The sequence below is a fragment of the Stegastes partitus genome, unplaced genomic scaffold (assembly GCF_000690725.1).
Source record: "Stegastes partitus isolate 25-593 unplaced genomic scaffold, Stegastes_partitus-1.0.2 Scaffold5, whole genome shotgun sequence".
NCBI classification, from domain to species: Eukaryota; Metazoa; Chordata; class Actinopteri; family Pomacentridae; genus Stegastes; species Stegastes partitus.
Window position 1 is genome coordinate 967,710 of NW_007577736.1, and position 17,640 is coordinate 985,349.

At 40.1% G+C, this 17,640-nt stretch overlaps 1 protein-coding gene across 1 annotated transcript in view; it reads left to right on the forward strand.

Moving 5' to 3' along the window:
• The window catches only part of LOC103355744 (metabotropic glutamate receptor 4), a 146,537-nt gene that overhangs the window by 108,573 nt on the left and 20,324 nt on the right, over nt 1-17,640 (forward strand). The window contains exon 6 of the mRNA XM_008279651.1: nt 7,795-7,995. Coding sequence (XP_008277873.1) covers nt 7,795-7,995 — 201 coding nt within the window. The remainder of the gene's footprint in view (nt 1-7,794; nt 7,996-17,640) is intronic.

Genomic DNA, 17,640 nt, shown 5'->3' on the forward strand with positions numbered 1-17,640 from the left:
CACAGCGACCAAGGGAGGAACTTTGAGTCGAGGGTGTTTGCAGCAATGTGTGAACGGCTAGGTATGCGGAAGACCCGAACCACACCTTTGCACCCTCAGAGCGACGGTCTTGTTGAGTGGTTCAACAGAACCCTGGGAAAACAGCTCGCCATCCTCACTGCAGAACATCAACGTGACTGGGACATGCACCTCCCTCTCATCTTGATGGCATACAGGTCAGCTGTACAAGATTCCACCTCGTGCACACCAGCCCTCCTCATGTTGGGTCGAGAGCTACGGACCCCTGCAGAAATGGCCTTTGGCAAACCCCCAGATGCACCAGGGGTACCATCAGGGCCAGAATACGCTCGCGACCCTGCAGTTTAGGTTGCACTATTGTTTAGTCAGGATGATCGTTGTTGTTACTGAGGTGTGTGTGTGTGTGGAGGCTCGAGAGAGGGAGAGAGCGGAGGAGCATGGGACGGACGTGGGCGTGCATGTGCATGTGTGACGTGACAGTGCGCGCGAATGTGACCCGACAGTTGAAACGTTGTGGGCTCGTTTCTGGTTCTGTGTTGTTTTGGCGTGGTTACGGCTGACAGTAACCCTGTTCTATTGTGTTGAGCCATTAAAACGATGGAACATCAACAGCGTTTCCTGCCTCGTTCTTTCGTCCAGCCGGACGTTACACGACACTCCTGATCAAAATCTTAAGACCAGTTAAAAAATTGCATGAATTTGCATTTTGCACTGTTGGGTCTTAGGAAGGTTCTAAGTAGAGCTTCAAAATGCAAAAAGAAGAAATGGGAACAAAAGATNAGAACTAAGCGTGGCCGATCTACCGCTCATAGGAGAGTGAATCCTCTGGTGCTGCATCACAGGAAGAAGCCAGCTTAAAAGCAGCGCTGATTGCGATGATGGACAGGTGCGGTGTAAAAGTGCTCGGCAACGACCCGCACAGCCTGAAAATACAAAGCACAGCACAGCAAAAACACACCCAGGAAATACCAAATAAAGGTTCTTGACTAGAACCCCAACATACTGTAGCAACCCTGCAGTTGAGGTTGCACTATTGTTTATTCAGGATGTTCACCAGGTTTGGGGCCGCAGAGACTATCCTCAGCGACCAAGGGCGGAACTTTGAGTCAGGGGTGTTTTCAGCGATGTGTCAACGGCTGGGTATGCAGAAGACCAGTTGAGCGGTTCAACATAACCCTGGGAAAACAGCTCGCCATCCTCACTGCAGAACATCAACGTGACTGGGACATGCCCCTCCCTCTCGTCTTGATGGCCTACAGGTCAGCGGTACAGGATTCCACCTCGTGTACACACGCCCTTCTAATGTTGGGTCAAGAGCTACGGACCCCGGCAGAAATGGTCTTTGGCAAACCCCCAGCTGCACCAGGGGTACCATCAGGGCCAGAATACGCTCGCAAGCTCCAGGACAGGCTGGAGGCAGCTCACGCCTTTGCCTGTGACCACCTGCAGAAAGCAGGTGTGAGACAGAAACGGAACTATGACACGAAGCTAAGGGCAGGGACTTCAAGGCTGGGGATCTTGTGTGGGTGTATAGCCCCAAGAGGAAGAAAGGTCGGTGCCCCAAGCTGGACTGTCTCTGGTTGGGGCCTTGTGAGGCATTGGAGAAGCTGGGTGAGGTGGTGTACAGGGTCCAGCTACCACCCAGAGGGAGACGGGTGGTCCTCCACAGAGACAGATTGGCCCCGTACAGAGGAGGTGCCCACACACATCAGCGCCCCGGATCCCCAACACCACCCCTGCTAAATATGGCAGCCACACCCCCTGGCTCACGGATGTTTCCCCGGCCAACCCCCCACATTCACCCCCTTCCCCACCCCCTGTTCAGCAACAGACTGTTCCACAGGGGTCAGGACTACTGCTGGTTTTCACGTCAGGGCGACGTCAGAGACGCAGACGGCCTCAGGTCACCTCAAGGACTTTTTATGCGACCCCTCGGGGCGAGGGGCTTGGTAAGGGGGGGGGCAGTGTAGCGACCCTGCAGTTTAGGTTGCACTATTGTTTAGTCAGGATGATCGTTGTTGTTACTGAGGTGTGTGTGTGTGTGTGTGTGTGTGTGTGTGTGGAGGCTCGAGAGAGGGAGAGAGCGGAGGAGCATGAGACGGACGTGGGCGTGCACGTGTGACGTGAAAGTGCGCGCGCGAATGCGACCCGACAGTTGAAGCGTTGTGGGCTCGTTTCTGGTTCTGTGTTGTTTTGGCGTGGTTACGGCTGACAGTAACCCTGTTCTATTTTGTTGAGCCATTAAAACGATGGAACATCGACAGCGTCCTGCCTCGTTCTTTCGTCCAGCCGGACGTTACACTCCTGATCAAAATCTTAAGACCAGTTTAAAAATTGCATGAATTTGCATTTTGCACTGTTGGGTCTTAGGAAGGTTCTAAGTAGAGCTTCAAAATGCAAAAAGAAGAAATGGGAACAAAAGATCAAAAGTTGTGAGCAGGCAGTTTATTGAAAACAACTATTTAACCCAAATAGGCTGTTTCTTCGTACACTGGTCAGTTTTAAGATTTTGAGATATTTTGCTTGTGCAACTTGACTTCTTTCAAAGCCGTCGAGACAATGTTAAAAACACAAGTTGGGTGGGTGCTCATTTCACAACACTTTACCATTGGACATGTACACGGATTAATGATATTGTATACATTTAAATAAAAAAAGAGAAAACAATAGTTGGGGGAGTTTCATGATGACATCTATGAATTTAACATTTTACCCCAAAATAGTAGTTTAAAATTGTAAATAACAGAAATCTTTAAAGGTCTCAAAATATTTTTTTCTTATATTTTGAGCCAGAAATTCTACCTGAGTAGCACTTACATACACCAAACTCTGTAGCTTCTTTCCTATCTATATTCTGAGGATTTTGTTCATATAACAATCATAGTGTGATTTATAGAACATTTTATTCCTACAAACAGTGGAAACCTTCTCTTTTTCTTCCCTGGCTGTTGACAGTATTTTTTGATTTCTTGACTGACAAAAAGAGACATCCATGATTACAAAGTTACTCCACAGAATGGTTTTAGTGCAAATTATTTATTTTGGTGAATTTCCAACTGAGACACTTAAAATAAAGTAATTGAGATAAAATATCACAATTTTAAGCTTAGAATTGAATCATTTTCCCAACAGAACCAGGTGTCACACATGATCAGTTTTAGGAAAGTTAAAAGTCCAACAACAATTTAGTGTGTTTTTATGGTTTCTGGCTCAAATAAATGGTGTCATTTTGAAGAATCCTTAAAGAGGACAAATCTTACAAACCTGCCAGCGGTTTTGGGATTCAGCAATTAATGCAAATTTACAAAGTTGTAGATATATGATAACTCTTTTGGATGTTTAAACTGAAAGTTTCCTAAAACAAAACTGATGTAGTGTACTCCTTATTTCTTATTATGTGTCTTATTGTAAGAAAAAAAACTGGGGAAATTCCATGTTGATATCTGTTGGTCAAAATGTCCTCCTTGTCCCTTGTAGTGTCTCCCCCTTGGCTGTAAATTCACATCTAACAAGACGCAATGATAAATTCACAGATAATGAAATGGGAGAGCAGGGCACACAGTGGCAGTGTCGGGTTCATCTAAGAGACAGTCCAACTGCCTTGGCAGGAAAAGAGCGGATGGCCTGTGGCCAGTCACAAGCTCAAATAAAGGTGAAAGGTCTTGAGCCCACACTCTCTGCCACAGAATGGACTGTGTGACACCTCAGTGGAAGACACCCACACTTTGCTTTTGCTTTGCTTAATCTAAATGGATTTCTCTGAAAGCAAAATGGCAGCCTGGAAAATGTGTGTGAGAGAGCCAAAATGCCAATGAGGAGAGAGCTACAGAGAGAGAGGGGGGGGGGGATGGTCTTATGGAGAAGAGACAATACAAAGTTAGTGTGGGTGGCCTGCCAAGCCTGCAAGAGAAATATCACTCTCACACCCACTCTGGCTCACAGGATTCCCCATGGCATAAGCATGGCGGCCAAACTGTGACAATCTCTGTCCAATCAAGGCCCTGTGGCCCTTAATTACTGAGCCGTAACCTCCAACAATAATTCATGCATTTCAAAAGCTCATGAGATAATCGGGGACATTAAAACCCCTCTGGTCTGCAGCGAGGAGCTGGAGATGGAGCAAATGAAAGATGGCTGACAGAAGGAGACCTCTGCTGATTCGGGGGCCAGCACTCTTACAGATTGAAGTGTTCACTGAAAATAGCTTGAACCTTAAGAGGAGAGATGTGGCATGATAAATGACTATGTGACAAAATGTTTAGTTTCAGAATGTTCCTATCCACATGTCCAAAAGTTAAGAGGCAGGAATGACAACCGCATATTATCCCCTGAAAAAAACAGCCCTTATTTGTGCATTGTAATTATTGTTTGTTGAAGCAGGCTTTAATATTGATAAGGCTTGTCCATTCTGACAATATAGCATTTTTGTACACAGATTGTCTGTCAGAGGGTTAATCTCCGGGACATGTTCAACTCATATTTGTTTGAATAATTACATGCACATTACATATATAAACATTATTTGTTCACGATTATGAGCCTTGAACTGTGACTGTATTTCCATACAAAGAAAGGGTTTCCAAGGTAATAGCGTAATATTAAGATAATTTTACACCATTTCACACCACAGTCTTTACTGCTTCCTCTCAGTATTTATAGTGTCTGTGTTATTTACAAGAAATATGATGTTACAAAAAACATATTTGATTAAAATTTATATCAGGTGTTTGTTAATTAGTATTGCTTTCAACCTGCTATACCCACAATAATGACTGCACCTTATTCACCTATGAGACATTAGTGATTCAAACACTTAAGACAATTAGGACTTCATATTCACTGGGGGTTTTATTCATGTAATTATACACCACAGGGTGGAGAATCCCAAACAAAAATATTTTAGATGAACTATGTCTGATTAATGCTTCTTTTTTTTTTTAAATCTATCTATCTATCTATCTATCTATCTATCTATCTATCTATCTATCTATCTATCTATCTATCTATCTATCTNTCTATCTATCTATCTATCTATCTATCTATCTATCTATCTATCTATCTATCTATCTATTTTTTATTTTTCTATTTCTTATTTTCTCCATGACTGCGTTCACATGGACTTGGCTATTCTACTTAAGGTTGGGTTTTTGTGCATGTAAATATCATATTCTGATTTCAGAAAGCTGAATAAGCCCTTCTCCTGGTTTTGAGACCTGTATATGTTAGCGGAAGCCTTCTAAAGGAAACTAGAATACTGTTGCATCAATAAATCTTATCCCAATTTCTAATTGCTGCCAGCGACCTGCACAAGCATGCCCTCAGCCCAGTGATAAAACCGGTGTTGTTTCCTCTGGTCTCGAGAATACTTCAACTGTGTAACACAGCCGGTAAAAGCATGCCCTACTCATACAGAAATGCTCTCTCCACTCGGGGTCACTGAACTCTATCATGGCGGCCCTTTCTCACCAGTTATGGCTGCACATCTTCGTTCTTCATCCCCCTCTCTGTTGTCTTACACAGTAACAGCCCGACACCGGTCAAACTAGAGGACATTGTTAATTTTCCCTGTTGCCCTTGTCTCCCATCACTGACAATAAGGTGGATAAGCAAAATCTGCAACATGATGTTGGCACTTAGTGCTAAACCCACTCTAAGCCACAGTAGCTTTATTCCCAGTGGCAACGGTCAAATTGATTTTAGTTTAAGCTTGATTAAACTGCAGGTTTGTGTTCTAAACATCATGTAATCGTTGGTAATTTGAATACTAGTATTTTTATGAATAACCAGATTACTCTTTTTTTCCCCCATATAAATATCATACACCAAACACAATCAAAACTGAGACAAGTCTCATAACTGAAATACCAGTGATGCTAACTAAAATATATTTTGCAATATTGCATCCATTTATTTCTTATACTGACCTGTATTTTTTAATACAAGTCTGTTTGTTTTTGTTATTGAAAATCATTTAGAATGTTACAGAAAATAATGCTTTTTAAAACTGTCTGTTTTTTCACCCGCTTCAGGTTTATCAAGTTACTTTCAAAGACTTATATGTGGTCATATTTCAAAACAATCTCTACTTTCACAGTGCATTAGCCAAACAAACTTGATCTACCGCAATTTAAAAGTAATTTTGATCTTTTTTTTTTTTTTGGTAAATATGGCAGCAAGTCGTTCAGTTCAACAACTTTAGACATCGTCACATATTTCTTCCCCCAATACCGCCGCCATTATTGTAAGAATTTCAGCAGAAGATCCCCCACTGTGCTTATTACCTTGCCAAGCTTAATTGAATTCCATTTGGCATTTATATAAATATTAAATATATGCTGCTCTATCATTAGCTCATCCCTGGTAATTAGTCTATTGTTAATCTAAATTGAGCACACCTGCTTTCTATAATCTCTAATGCACACACAGCAGAGAGTTGTAGCGTAGACACAGCTTTAAGATGTGAGGCTTGTGAGGAAAAAGGAGAAGTTAGGATTGGCATGTTGTATCTCCTGCTCAGACCCCACCTCCTCACAGCAATTAACAATCACAAAAACCTGAGGAACAACCTGGGCCAGGATTAATAAACTCCTATCACAAGTTATTACATTGAGCCTATAAGGGGATTATCCCTGTCCCATGAATGGATGTCTCCATTTCCTGCTTCTGTGATTCCTCATTGTGTTGGGCTCTAAATACATTCAGGCAGTAAATACTGAATTTGCAGTTCGTCGTTCAGTCAAACAGGTCAAGAATCAGGGATTCAATCAAATTTGAACACACATCATTTGTTTTTTTTTTTTTGTTTTTTTTTTAAAGCTGATAATGAAAAATGGCACGAGGCATATAGTTAACAGTTAATGGTAAAGACATGCAGACCCCAGACATATTGTCTACAAAATCGCTCAAAGGGAAATCCATGTATTCCTTCTGGAGATACAAGAAAGAGTTTTTGTTTTTAACTGATGAGATTTCCCAAAGGAGAAAACCTTGCACTCCAGATATTGGAATTGATTTGCTCCTCTGCAGCGATCCAGATATTTACCTTCTAGCTAATTGCAAGAGGCAAGACCCGTTCAGTGCAGAAAGAATAAGACTCACTGAGGAGCAATGCATTTTCCTCCTTGCCTGCTGGAATGACGCCTCAGCCTCCATTTAAAATGTTCCGCTCGTTCCAAGTAGTTTGCACTGAACTATCCTGTCCAGCCTGATCCACTTTCTAAAGTGGGGGCGACACATGAGAGAAGTTTTGAAAAGACAAGTTTTACTGACTGTGTAGTATCTTCAAGTTACTCCATAAATGAGTTTCAAGATGGGTAGCTTTTGCTACTATTGTCTACTATTAATTGTCTGGAACAGACACTAAATATGCTGTTTCATCATCAGCCTACTTCAAATAAGGGTCAGGGACAATTTCACAAGTAGATAATTCTTTAAGCTGGATCCACTCATGGAAACCACTCGAGTATTTAAATGAATACATTTGTTCTTGATTGCATGGTGTGGCTGATAGACCTAGAGATCTTTTTTTCCTGATTGAGTCTTTTAAATCCACTTGTAAAATCCTTTTCAGTCTCCCCCATGATTGCTTAACTACATGGAAGCCAGTGCCGGACTCAGCCTCACACTTGACATGGTGAACAATGAGCCAAATGAGTGACCATAGATGATGCACTTCCCATGATTCAAATGCATGTCACCAATTTACAAAATCACACACATAAATTGCATGTTATATGTGTGATGATTCTAATTTGCATATGTCTTTGTGTCTTGCAGATCAGGAACGAATAGGAAAAGACTCAAACTATGAGCAGGAGGGAAAGGTGCAGTTTGTCATTGATGCGGTGTATGCGATGGCTCACGCCTTGCACAACATGCACCAGGAGCTCTGCCCGGGGAAGGTGGGACTGTGCTCTAGAATGGACCCCATCAACGGCACCCATCTGCTCAAGCACATTCGTCGTCTAAACTTTGCAGGTCAGTTGTGTTGATGATGGACTGTCTGAACTCAACACTTATTTTAATATGAGCTTTTCTTCTTAGCTGTTTCAGTTAACAAACACATTCCCACTCTGTCTTGGACACAGTTTATAATTTTGAAGGCTGCAGTGTTGCTAGGTGCCGAATCACCTAGTAGACGTTAGTTTTATGACAGATCCAGAGGAAGGTTGCAGTAGTAGATCACTGACACATCTAAAGTACAAAAAAATAAAGAAAAATCACGCTGGTTCATGGTCAGCTCTTTACTATCTCGCTCTTACAGTTACAGATGTGCTTGTAGCTGTATGAGGCTACAGTACTTGGACACAGTGGGGTTAACGCCAGAATGTGATCATGCCAGAGTTTAGCATGCTAGAATAGCAGCATTTGCTAATTAGCAAATAGTGCTGCTAAGGCTGATTGTAATTGTATTAGTTTTGCAGTTATTTCGTTGTAAACCAAAATACTAGACAAATGAATGTTGACTTATGATGGTGGTAGATGAACAGTCCATAGGTTCCAAAGGATTCGTTTTTGAGGCACCCTGAACGTCTTGACCAAATACCAAGGCAATCCACCAAGAAATGTTAGCCTTCTGGTTGTGCTGGAAGAAAAAGCAAAGAATTGGGAATTAGGATTTATCCTCTGGCAGCCACGAATGCTTGTTCAAAATTTCATGGCCATCCATCGAATTGTTGTGGAGATATTTCAGTCTGTACCTGAGTGGTTAACCAACCAACATTAATGGGTTATAAAAACCTACAGTTTGGACTATGAATTTCAAGGTTATCATATATTTAGTGTTTACATAAGATTACATTACAATATGCAAAGTCCTTATTATTGAATAAATGCAATCGTTCTCGGTAGTACTGGAAGGCTATAAATCCACAGAGTTAACCCTCAAATGAATACTTGGCTCATTAGGGTACTTAATTCGTTTTTCCAATTAATTATTCAACTCCCTCAAGCTATCGCCATACTATGTCGAAAAATGTTTAAAAAGCAGGTTACTAGTGTTTTTTTTTTTTCAAAAAAGTGTACAAGGTCATGTAGTAAGGCTGGGTTGCAGGTTTGGTTCAGGGCAGTATTTTCTTTGATATGAGCGGATTTTGATGACAGTAGCTTTATAAATGAAGATCTACCTGCTGCTACTGATGATGAAGGATTAGTTTTTTGTGCTATTCATGAACCAGATAATTTAAAAGCAGAACTGGAGCATGAAAATGAGAAGGCCATGGTCAAAATACGACAAGATAGCAAATTAAAGATGTTCAGACTGATTAGCACCGCTGTGTTGACCCTGCTTGCATAAATGCACGAGTAGTTTTCCAACCCAAATTTCACGCTATCTGCTGGTCTGCAAGTCTGCAGCTGTAGCCATGGACTGAGAAAAGGAACATGGTGCCATGACTTCCAAAATCTGATAAATGCTGTATTAGTCTACTTGTCCAGAATCAGAACTGCTTAGGCTGGAAAAAAACTCCACACAAATGCTGGAGATTCCTTATCTATTCATCAGAGTTTGCAGAATAACCATGTTGCAATAATCACCGGCATGTGATTACTCAGTATACGACTATAGCTTTTGTAGGTGCCACTAAATGAGAAGTTGTGGTGTGCTGTGAGGAAGAGAAGACTGTATTTACATGCTTTTGAACTTACAAAAGAAAAAAAAACATGCATAAATAACTGCTTTTATACAAGAATGTGGGTTTTTTTTGTAATAATGTACAGTACACCCTGAAAAGGTGATAAGCAGTGTGATTTTAATATATGACCTTTAAAGTGCAGCAGTGACTCAAGGTTTGTAATAGTGTATAGAAAAATTACCCATGCATTTGTGGGCTGAAAGTAGCTCATGACAATTACTTTGAATTGGAATTATTAGAAATGTATTTCTGGCACAATAATACAGCTCTGAGAATATTTCCTTCATAGAGATGTAATTTCAACATCTTGTGGCTCTTGACCCAGCACCTTGCTTGCGCCCGTTTCTCTCTACTATATGACCTATTTTCCATCCCTTCCTGTAGAGTTACATTATACCCCGTTATCACTCAAGTTCACATTCATGACTGGCATATTAATAATTGACTGCTTTCACACAAAGAGCAGTGATCCAGAGTTTCATTATATAGACACTGCCTTTTTTTTTTCATTCTTTTTTCCTTTTTTTTTTTTAAGCAAAGCAATTCAAGACAATTAAAATTCTTTCATAGAGACTTGAGTATGCAGTGTTTGTACAGATAAATTATTCATTTGAACTTCTGCTCTTCAAGCTAATTTGTCATTCTAATATCTACTTATTACATTGGCAGAATGTCAATTCAATGTTTAATTCATATGTGTAAAGTAAAAGAAAATATTTTTCTCCAAAAAATGAAAACTGAATGGGAGAGATTTTGCAGGCTTTAGTGTCACTAAAGGGACTTTTTTTTTTTTAATTCGGGAAGATGTTTTATGCTCTTATACAATAGCAATGTTCAAGTTGCGAGATGCTGTTTCTCAGCGGTAAAAATGAGTAACTCAGAAAGCCATCTGTACTGCAGCACCACAACCAATTAGCCAGTCTGATTTGTTGCCCAACTTGTCTCTGAAACCTGGAATTCAGTTCGATGTGAAAGTGTCTAAAAGATAGTTCATCACAATTGGGATGGACTTGCCTGATTGCAGACATGAGAATGACCCCACCTCTTCTCTTACTGATGCTGTTTTTGTGTTGATTGGATTGATCAGTCAATCTGGCAGAGATTATAAGCAAGTGGCCCTCTGGAGTGTCCCGTGTTTCACCAAAACATAGTGTGTGTATTCATGTGTCAAATGCATTTCCTTCTGCATGAAACATTTGCAAAGCCAATTAGATCTTTTAGGTCCTGCTTTGTTTACATCCGTGTACACTAACTTGCAGAAAAAAAAACAAAATGACCTACTCATAAAAAATACTGAAAAAAACACTCTGCAGCACTACTAGATCTTCACAAAGAATCTCTAAGGGATGCTGTTTATCCATAGGGCCTTTGCTATACCCTCAAAGAACAATGTATTAAAAGATATGATAAAAAAGTTTAACTGCTGCTGGCAATCGCTACGGAGGTGTCTGTGTTAACAAATATCTGTGGGGCAGATTTTTCACTTGTTAGGGTAAAACAATACATAAATAAATCCACTAACATTATGTCAACATCAGACGGGGCTGCACGAGGTATTGGTTCAGCATCGACATAAAGCGTGTGTGATAGTCACCACGTAAAAAGTACGATGTGAACTAAAGCAAATTAACTCAAAGACATTATACTGCAACAGTTTTGCTGCTTGATACAAACAGAAAACTACAAACAGATCTCATTTTCCATTACTAAGCAACAGAAGCCGATGTGATCACAATTTACTCTGTTTTAAGGGTTCTTAGATATTTTAAATAAAAAAAAACTAAATAAAAATTCAAAGCACAGGTCTTGTTGACAAGTTTCCGTATGTGAAAAAGAAGATAAAAACAAAAAAAGAGAGAGAGAGACAAATCAGCTGTTGGGCTGCAAATGTATTGGAACATGAATCATATTTCACAGTTTGGGGTTCCCACAAATAAACGATCATGATCAGAAGCAGTGTTGATAGTTAAGTGCTCATAGAAAACTCTGCTAATAGAAAACAGCCCCTGTAGATAAATTTGAGGGAAAAAAATGAAGTAAATGTGGCATTAGAAAACCTTATTTCACTCTTTAAAATAGTTTGTATATATATAAAGATGCACTCCCCTACAAAATCACCCCTATCATCGAGGACTTACTTCTTTTAAGTCAAGTTATCTAGTGAAGAATTCTGTATTTTTTTTGTTATCGCAGAGAAGCAAAATATTGCAGCATCAGTTTTTGTCAATATCATGCAGCCCTAAGGTCCGACTTGAGTGAGATGAAATTGCAATTCAGCCTGACTATCACATCAGTGACACACAAAGCCAGTCATATTAATTACTACAACAACAGTTTTGAACTTTTCTAGGCTCGTACAGTATCAGGTGTCATTCTGACATTCTTGTTAAAGTAAGAATGTGTATGGAAATAATAAAAAATGTAAATTTAAGCAGTGAAAATGTACATTGTTATTGTTATCTCAGGAACAAGGTATGAAGTATTTTATTGATACAATATTCAGCGTCAGCTCAGCTCTTATTTTTATCAATGTAAAGCTGATTATACTCTCGTGACTTGCTAGATCAGGTGGAAAAAGTAAACACTCTCCTTCAACAACAGCTATTACGATGCCCTTAACTCCCATCTGCCCCAGCTGAGCTGCTCAGAATTCAATAAGATGGTGGAGAAAAACAACTGATGGACTGCTGTTCACAACATGCAGCACAATGGGTTCAGTGGTTCTCATGGTCTGCTGTAAAACAGTGTTTTTGTTCTTATTTTTACCCATGTTAAAAAACAAATATATATATATATATATATGCTGCTATGGTTTTTGTCTAGATAATAGATGTTTACAACTTTCTCTACAAAGTGATGTGCTAGTTTTACATTTCCATACACTGTATGTACAACACTGACCCTGGAGTTTTTATTTCTGAATTCTGGCAGTAATGTTTGAATTCTTTAAGGAATGTCTGGGATGTTGGACCAAATAAAACAGGGATGAAGTAAAGTGACATACAGATAATTTAAATTAAATGAATAATAGGTGGAACTGTCATGCAAGAGAAGAGAAAAAAAATCCAAACAGTGATGATAACAAGTGCATCCACAGTAGAAACTAACTTTTTTTAATTTTTTTTCAATTTGGAGGTTTGTACAGTGAGGACTGAGTGGTGCTCTTTATAAAGTGGTTTCAACAAGGTGTTTAGCCTCTAATCTGATGCATAAAACTCCTGTGCAGTGTGCACTTTTGAGCAGAATTTTATTCTTACAGCGAGACTGTATTTGCACCATTTGACCAGAGGGGTTGCCTTAAGTTTGTACTACACTTTATCTAATTGCATCAGCTCTCAGCAGTATATAGAGCTTGTCCACTTGCTGACCTGTGTATCATATTTTCATCGATGACATGTATCTCTGTTGTGATATAAGTGTGTTACGCGCCAGTAAACACACAGAGCAGTCGTCCCGTTTCTCTTACAAATAGCAATTGACAGGAATGTATGTAAAAGTGGGTCATTTTTTTGTTGTTGTGATGAATCATTCTTGAGGCCGAGCCAGCAAGAATCTATTGTTGCATATTTCTGTTTGTCAGCAGTTTTACCAGACATCTGCTAAAAATAATTCACATTTCTTCCTGTGAGGAGCTGCAGAGCTCTCAGAATCCCGTAACTACATAGTGTATTGTGTCTTAGATTGGGTATGTTGAAACCGATGATAAAGGTCAAAAAGCTTCTTAAAAATCTAAGATGTTTATCGTGGCTTTACTCTCGGCACGATACAAAAAAAAAAACACAACATTTTTGATATCTCAGTGGACTGTCGGGGTTTCAACAGGGGACACAGTAAGCCAGCTGATGACAGATAACCTTTTAGAAAAGATGAAAAGTAATCTGACAAAAGGTTTATTTTCACTGGTCTGGGAGGCTCTCTGTGCTTTCTCAAGAGCTTTTACATTTTCTCCACACAGATGTATCTGAAGCTGTAGCTGTGTTTTTTTTCATTCTAAATGACCATTTTTGGTTTATTCTGCAGTTGCTGGAGCTGCGGCCGACAAAGCAGCAGAATCAAACGTCTTCAGTCCGTCTTTATGCACCGTTTGACATTCTTTAGGGTTTCCTTCTTTCTTTTTCCCTCCTCAGCGTTGGATTTGTGTATTAGTCAGTCAGACTTCAGTGGGCCACAGTTGAATGAAGCTTCCTGTCAATGTTTCATATTTTTTTGCAATCATATCAGGGGGAGGTGTTTTTGTGCTACCGCAGACTAAGAAGCAGTGGCCTTTCCACTGTCATTCTCATCAGGGACAGCAGTTATGAGTGTGGAATAAAGGCGAGCTCTCTGGATTTTCCATTTTTCCACACCTCTCTCTCCTCTCACAGATGTGCAAAAATTTCATTGTTGTGTAGCTGAAAAGATGATTCCAGTTGACATTTCTTTTCTTTTTTTCTTTTTTTTTTTTGCATAAAGCAATATGTCTTTTTTTTTTTTTAAGGTGGCATGACACCCCGTCCTGTTACTCACAAAATTTTGACTGTCAATATCTAACATGATAAGAATAGACAGTCCTAAATATAAAGCCTATTCATCATAGTCTACTATCTACTTTTATCACCTCGAAGGTCCATCCCAAAGCCTGTTGTACATGCACTGTGGATGTGCAGCTACAGAAAAGCTAGATAGAAAAAGTAAATTCTCAAATTGTGGCTGTGGCCTTTATTAAACTCAACTGTGGAGAGAACCATGCCTTTCCATGGAACAGACTTATTTATGCAGGAGATAGACTATTTTCTTATTCCAGTCAGTGTATTTAATAATTCCCAGTTTCGTGTCCTACTCTTGTTTTATAGGAAATTAACAAGTAAATACGCCCTCAAATTCTGCTCGTGCCCTCCCTCCTAGCATATCTAAAAAAGCAACACAGGAGCAAGGTAGCAATGACCGCAGGCATGGCCTCGTGGCTAGCGGGTGATACGGGGAGACTGACTCACCATCAATGGCGTCCACTAGCGTGGACTGCATCAAAGAGCAGATAGTCAAAGCAAACCAGCCATGACAAAGCTACTGTCAGACTGTGTTTCTACGCTGGAAAGTCATGGCCTGGGAACCAGACAATTCTGAGAGCTTATGTTTCATTTGCTCTGGCAGACTGCGCTTGGATCTCTTCCTGTTGAAACAGATTTTCACCCGCTGTTGCCCCTGCCAAGCCAATCACAACCATTTATCTAATTTGGGGCGGGTTCGATATGATGGCAATTATAAAAAAAAAAAAATGCCAACACACAACTTTAGCATTACGTCACACGTTTCATTACTCTTGTCGGTTGTCAGTCTGTCCTACTGTGTCCAGAGGCATTTCCTGCAGTCACTTAAGAGTGTCCTTGGCAATCGAAAATGAACTGAGAAGTTCCAGCACTAATTGGCATTTGTCTGGCGATGCCAAGCTCGGAAAGACAGGGAGTGTATGTGCTGGAGCTTTGACTGTCACCAGAAGCATCTGGTTCGTTGAGAGATTTTCTACGTGGGCACCTGTATTGTAGATGAGCTAGTGGCTTTAGCAGGAACATATTAGTAAGGGTGTGCCAGTATGTAGCCATAGCTATTCTGTTTAATGCTGCTGCTGTTCATCAACCCACAATATGCTGTTAGGCTCTGAATACAACCGAGTAACCACGTCTATGTTGTGCTGACTACCATTGAAAAGTAATTTGTACGCTTTGTGTCAAATTACACAAGGTTGGATGATACAGCTGAAAAGTTTATCACGATAAAACATCTCATTTCAGTTGATATCATTAATTATTGCACATTTTTAATTACCTGTTTTTAATTGAGAACAGGAGAGGAAAGTTTTAATTAGACTTTTACCACCTTACTTTGAAGTTAACCAACTTTGTCTATTTATCAAGATACACCAGTAATAATTTTACACAACATGAAAAATACGTTCGTTTTCATAATGACTTCATGGTGGTTTGCATCTGATGCATTAAAGTAAAATTGCTGAACATTCTATTAAACAAGTTTGCTGTTGCGACTGATGAATTGTCATTCTATTCTTTTAAAATACAAACTTGTGATAACATTCTTTCCCTCCAGTCTTGTTAATTCCAAAACTAGCAGCAGTTAAATATGTTCAAACTGGAGTGCTTGTTAGTCAGATGTACTTTCAGGTCCCAGCAGACAATTATAAACTAGTGCGGGACACATGTTTTGTTGGAATGATAACATCTCTAACACAATCGTCTTAGAAAATGTAAAAGAAATAATTCAATACTCCCACAGCGTTTTTTGGTCTGGTTCGACCAGCAGCATGTGGTGGCTAATGTTAGCTAACCGCAAGATATTGGTGTGTCGCCGACTAAATCTAAATCAGTTTGCTGACATCAACCTGCATCTCTGCTTGTATTTAAACACATCACCCTGTGCTAAACAGCAGCCGACCAAAGAGAATTTTGACAAATGAAACACCTGATGTCTGGATAACTTTAAGTATTTCTTCTGCACCAAAAGAGCAGAAAAGTTTTGTTGTCATTTACTCAGTATTTCTAGTCAGTATTTTTCTGACTGTTTGCCATTCTTAAGCGCAGTTTAAGTCACTGTCAATAAACACTGCAACAGTTGTCGCATTGTTGTTTCACATTAAAAGCCTTCAAGTGGATCAAGAGGCATATTCTATCCCGTTACTTGAATTTGAAACATCTGCTTGTCAAGTTGTATCGATAGTAACACAATTGTGCTGTCGCACAAAGCACAGGCGCTGTTGGACTAACTGAAAGCAGTACTTCTGTTTTACAAAGAGAAAGTGTTTTTAGCAGAGTGGCCAGTATGACATGGCTGCTGTTGTACTGATGGAATTAGTGCTGTGGAAATCTACATTATGCTGAATTTACCATGTTAGCTTTTAGAGTACTGGTAATTCCACCCCTCTTTGGTGTTTTTACCTGTCCTTCATTTGTTTGGGCTGGCTATTATTAATATACTGGCTTTTATAATGTGACATTTTGCTTTTTTTTTTAAAACAGTATCCACATTCTACCCAAACCCCACATGCCATGTGATTATTTGACTAAACCTTTTGATGGAGTGATTCACGAATTCTTAGAAGTAGGTCATGTTTATGTTTTCAAACCATTCCAGGAACAGTTTGAGAGCACATAGATCGCTACAGCTCATACACAGTGATCATGTGAAGGTCGTGGCTGTGACAGAAGGGAAGGAAAGACTCAGACACACTTGATGAGAGAAGTGGATCTGCAGTAAATTCTGCATTACTTCCCTGCATACAGGTCATTAAGAGTTAATGACCAGCTGTCATGTTGTTGCCATTCACCAAGGTGTTCCGGTTGTGCATCGATGCAGAACAAGCACAGGTTGGATTAATGATCATACCCCGGCAATTATTAAGGAGTGTATGTATACATTTAATTGGGATCGTGACAGCAGCGGGAGAGGGAGAGAGGTTACAATCATTAAACATTACATATAATTACAAGCACTCCATTAACCCCAACGTTTCTTTGAGAGCGCACAAAATAAAATGAGCAAGCGAGTTGCTTGTGGTAGACACCTGTGCGACCCCAGCACGCCCCACCACGTTAGTGCACAGCAGAGGCCTCTGTGGAACTCATTATGCCCCTGACTTGTGAGTGGACTGTTTAGACAGGCAGTTTGTGCCACATGACAGGACTAATTCCTCATCTGCAACTCAAACATTGACCATTATGTCCCAAAATGCACCACTCTCTTCACTCTTAATGAAGAGGACACAGTGCTGCCTCTGGTAGAATGACACACAGTTCGGGTAGTATTTCCCCATAGAGCTTTAATGTGTCATTTCATTACCAACGACAGGAGCAGCCTGATTTGTCTTGACTGTTTCTTTATTATGCTGACTGCTGAATAGGTGTGATGTGCTTTGCAGGGAACACTGTACCTTCGGGATACTTACTGTGTGTCACACATGAAAACCACACGGGTCAAGCGCTTTGATTTCAAATTTGCATTT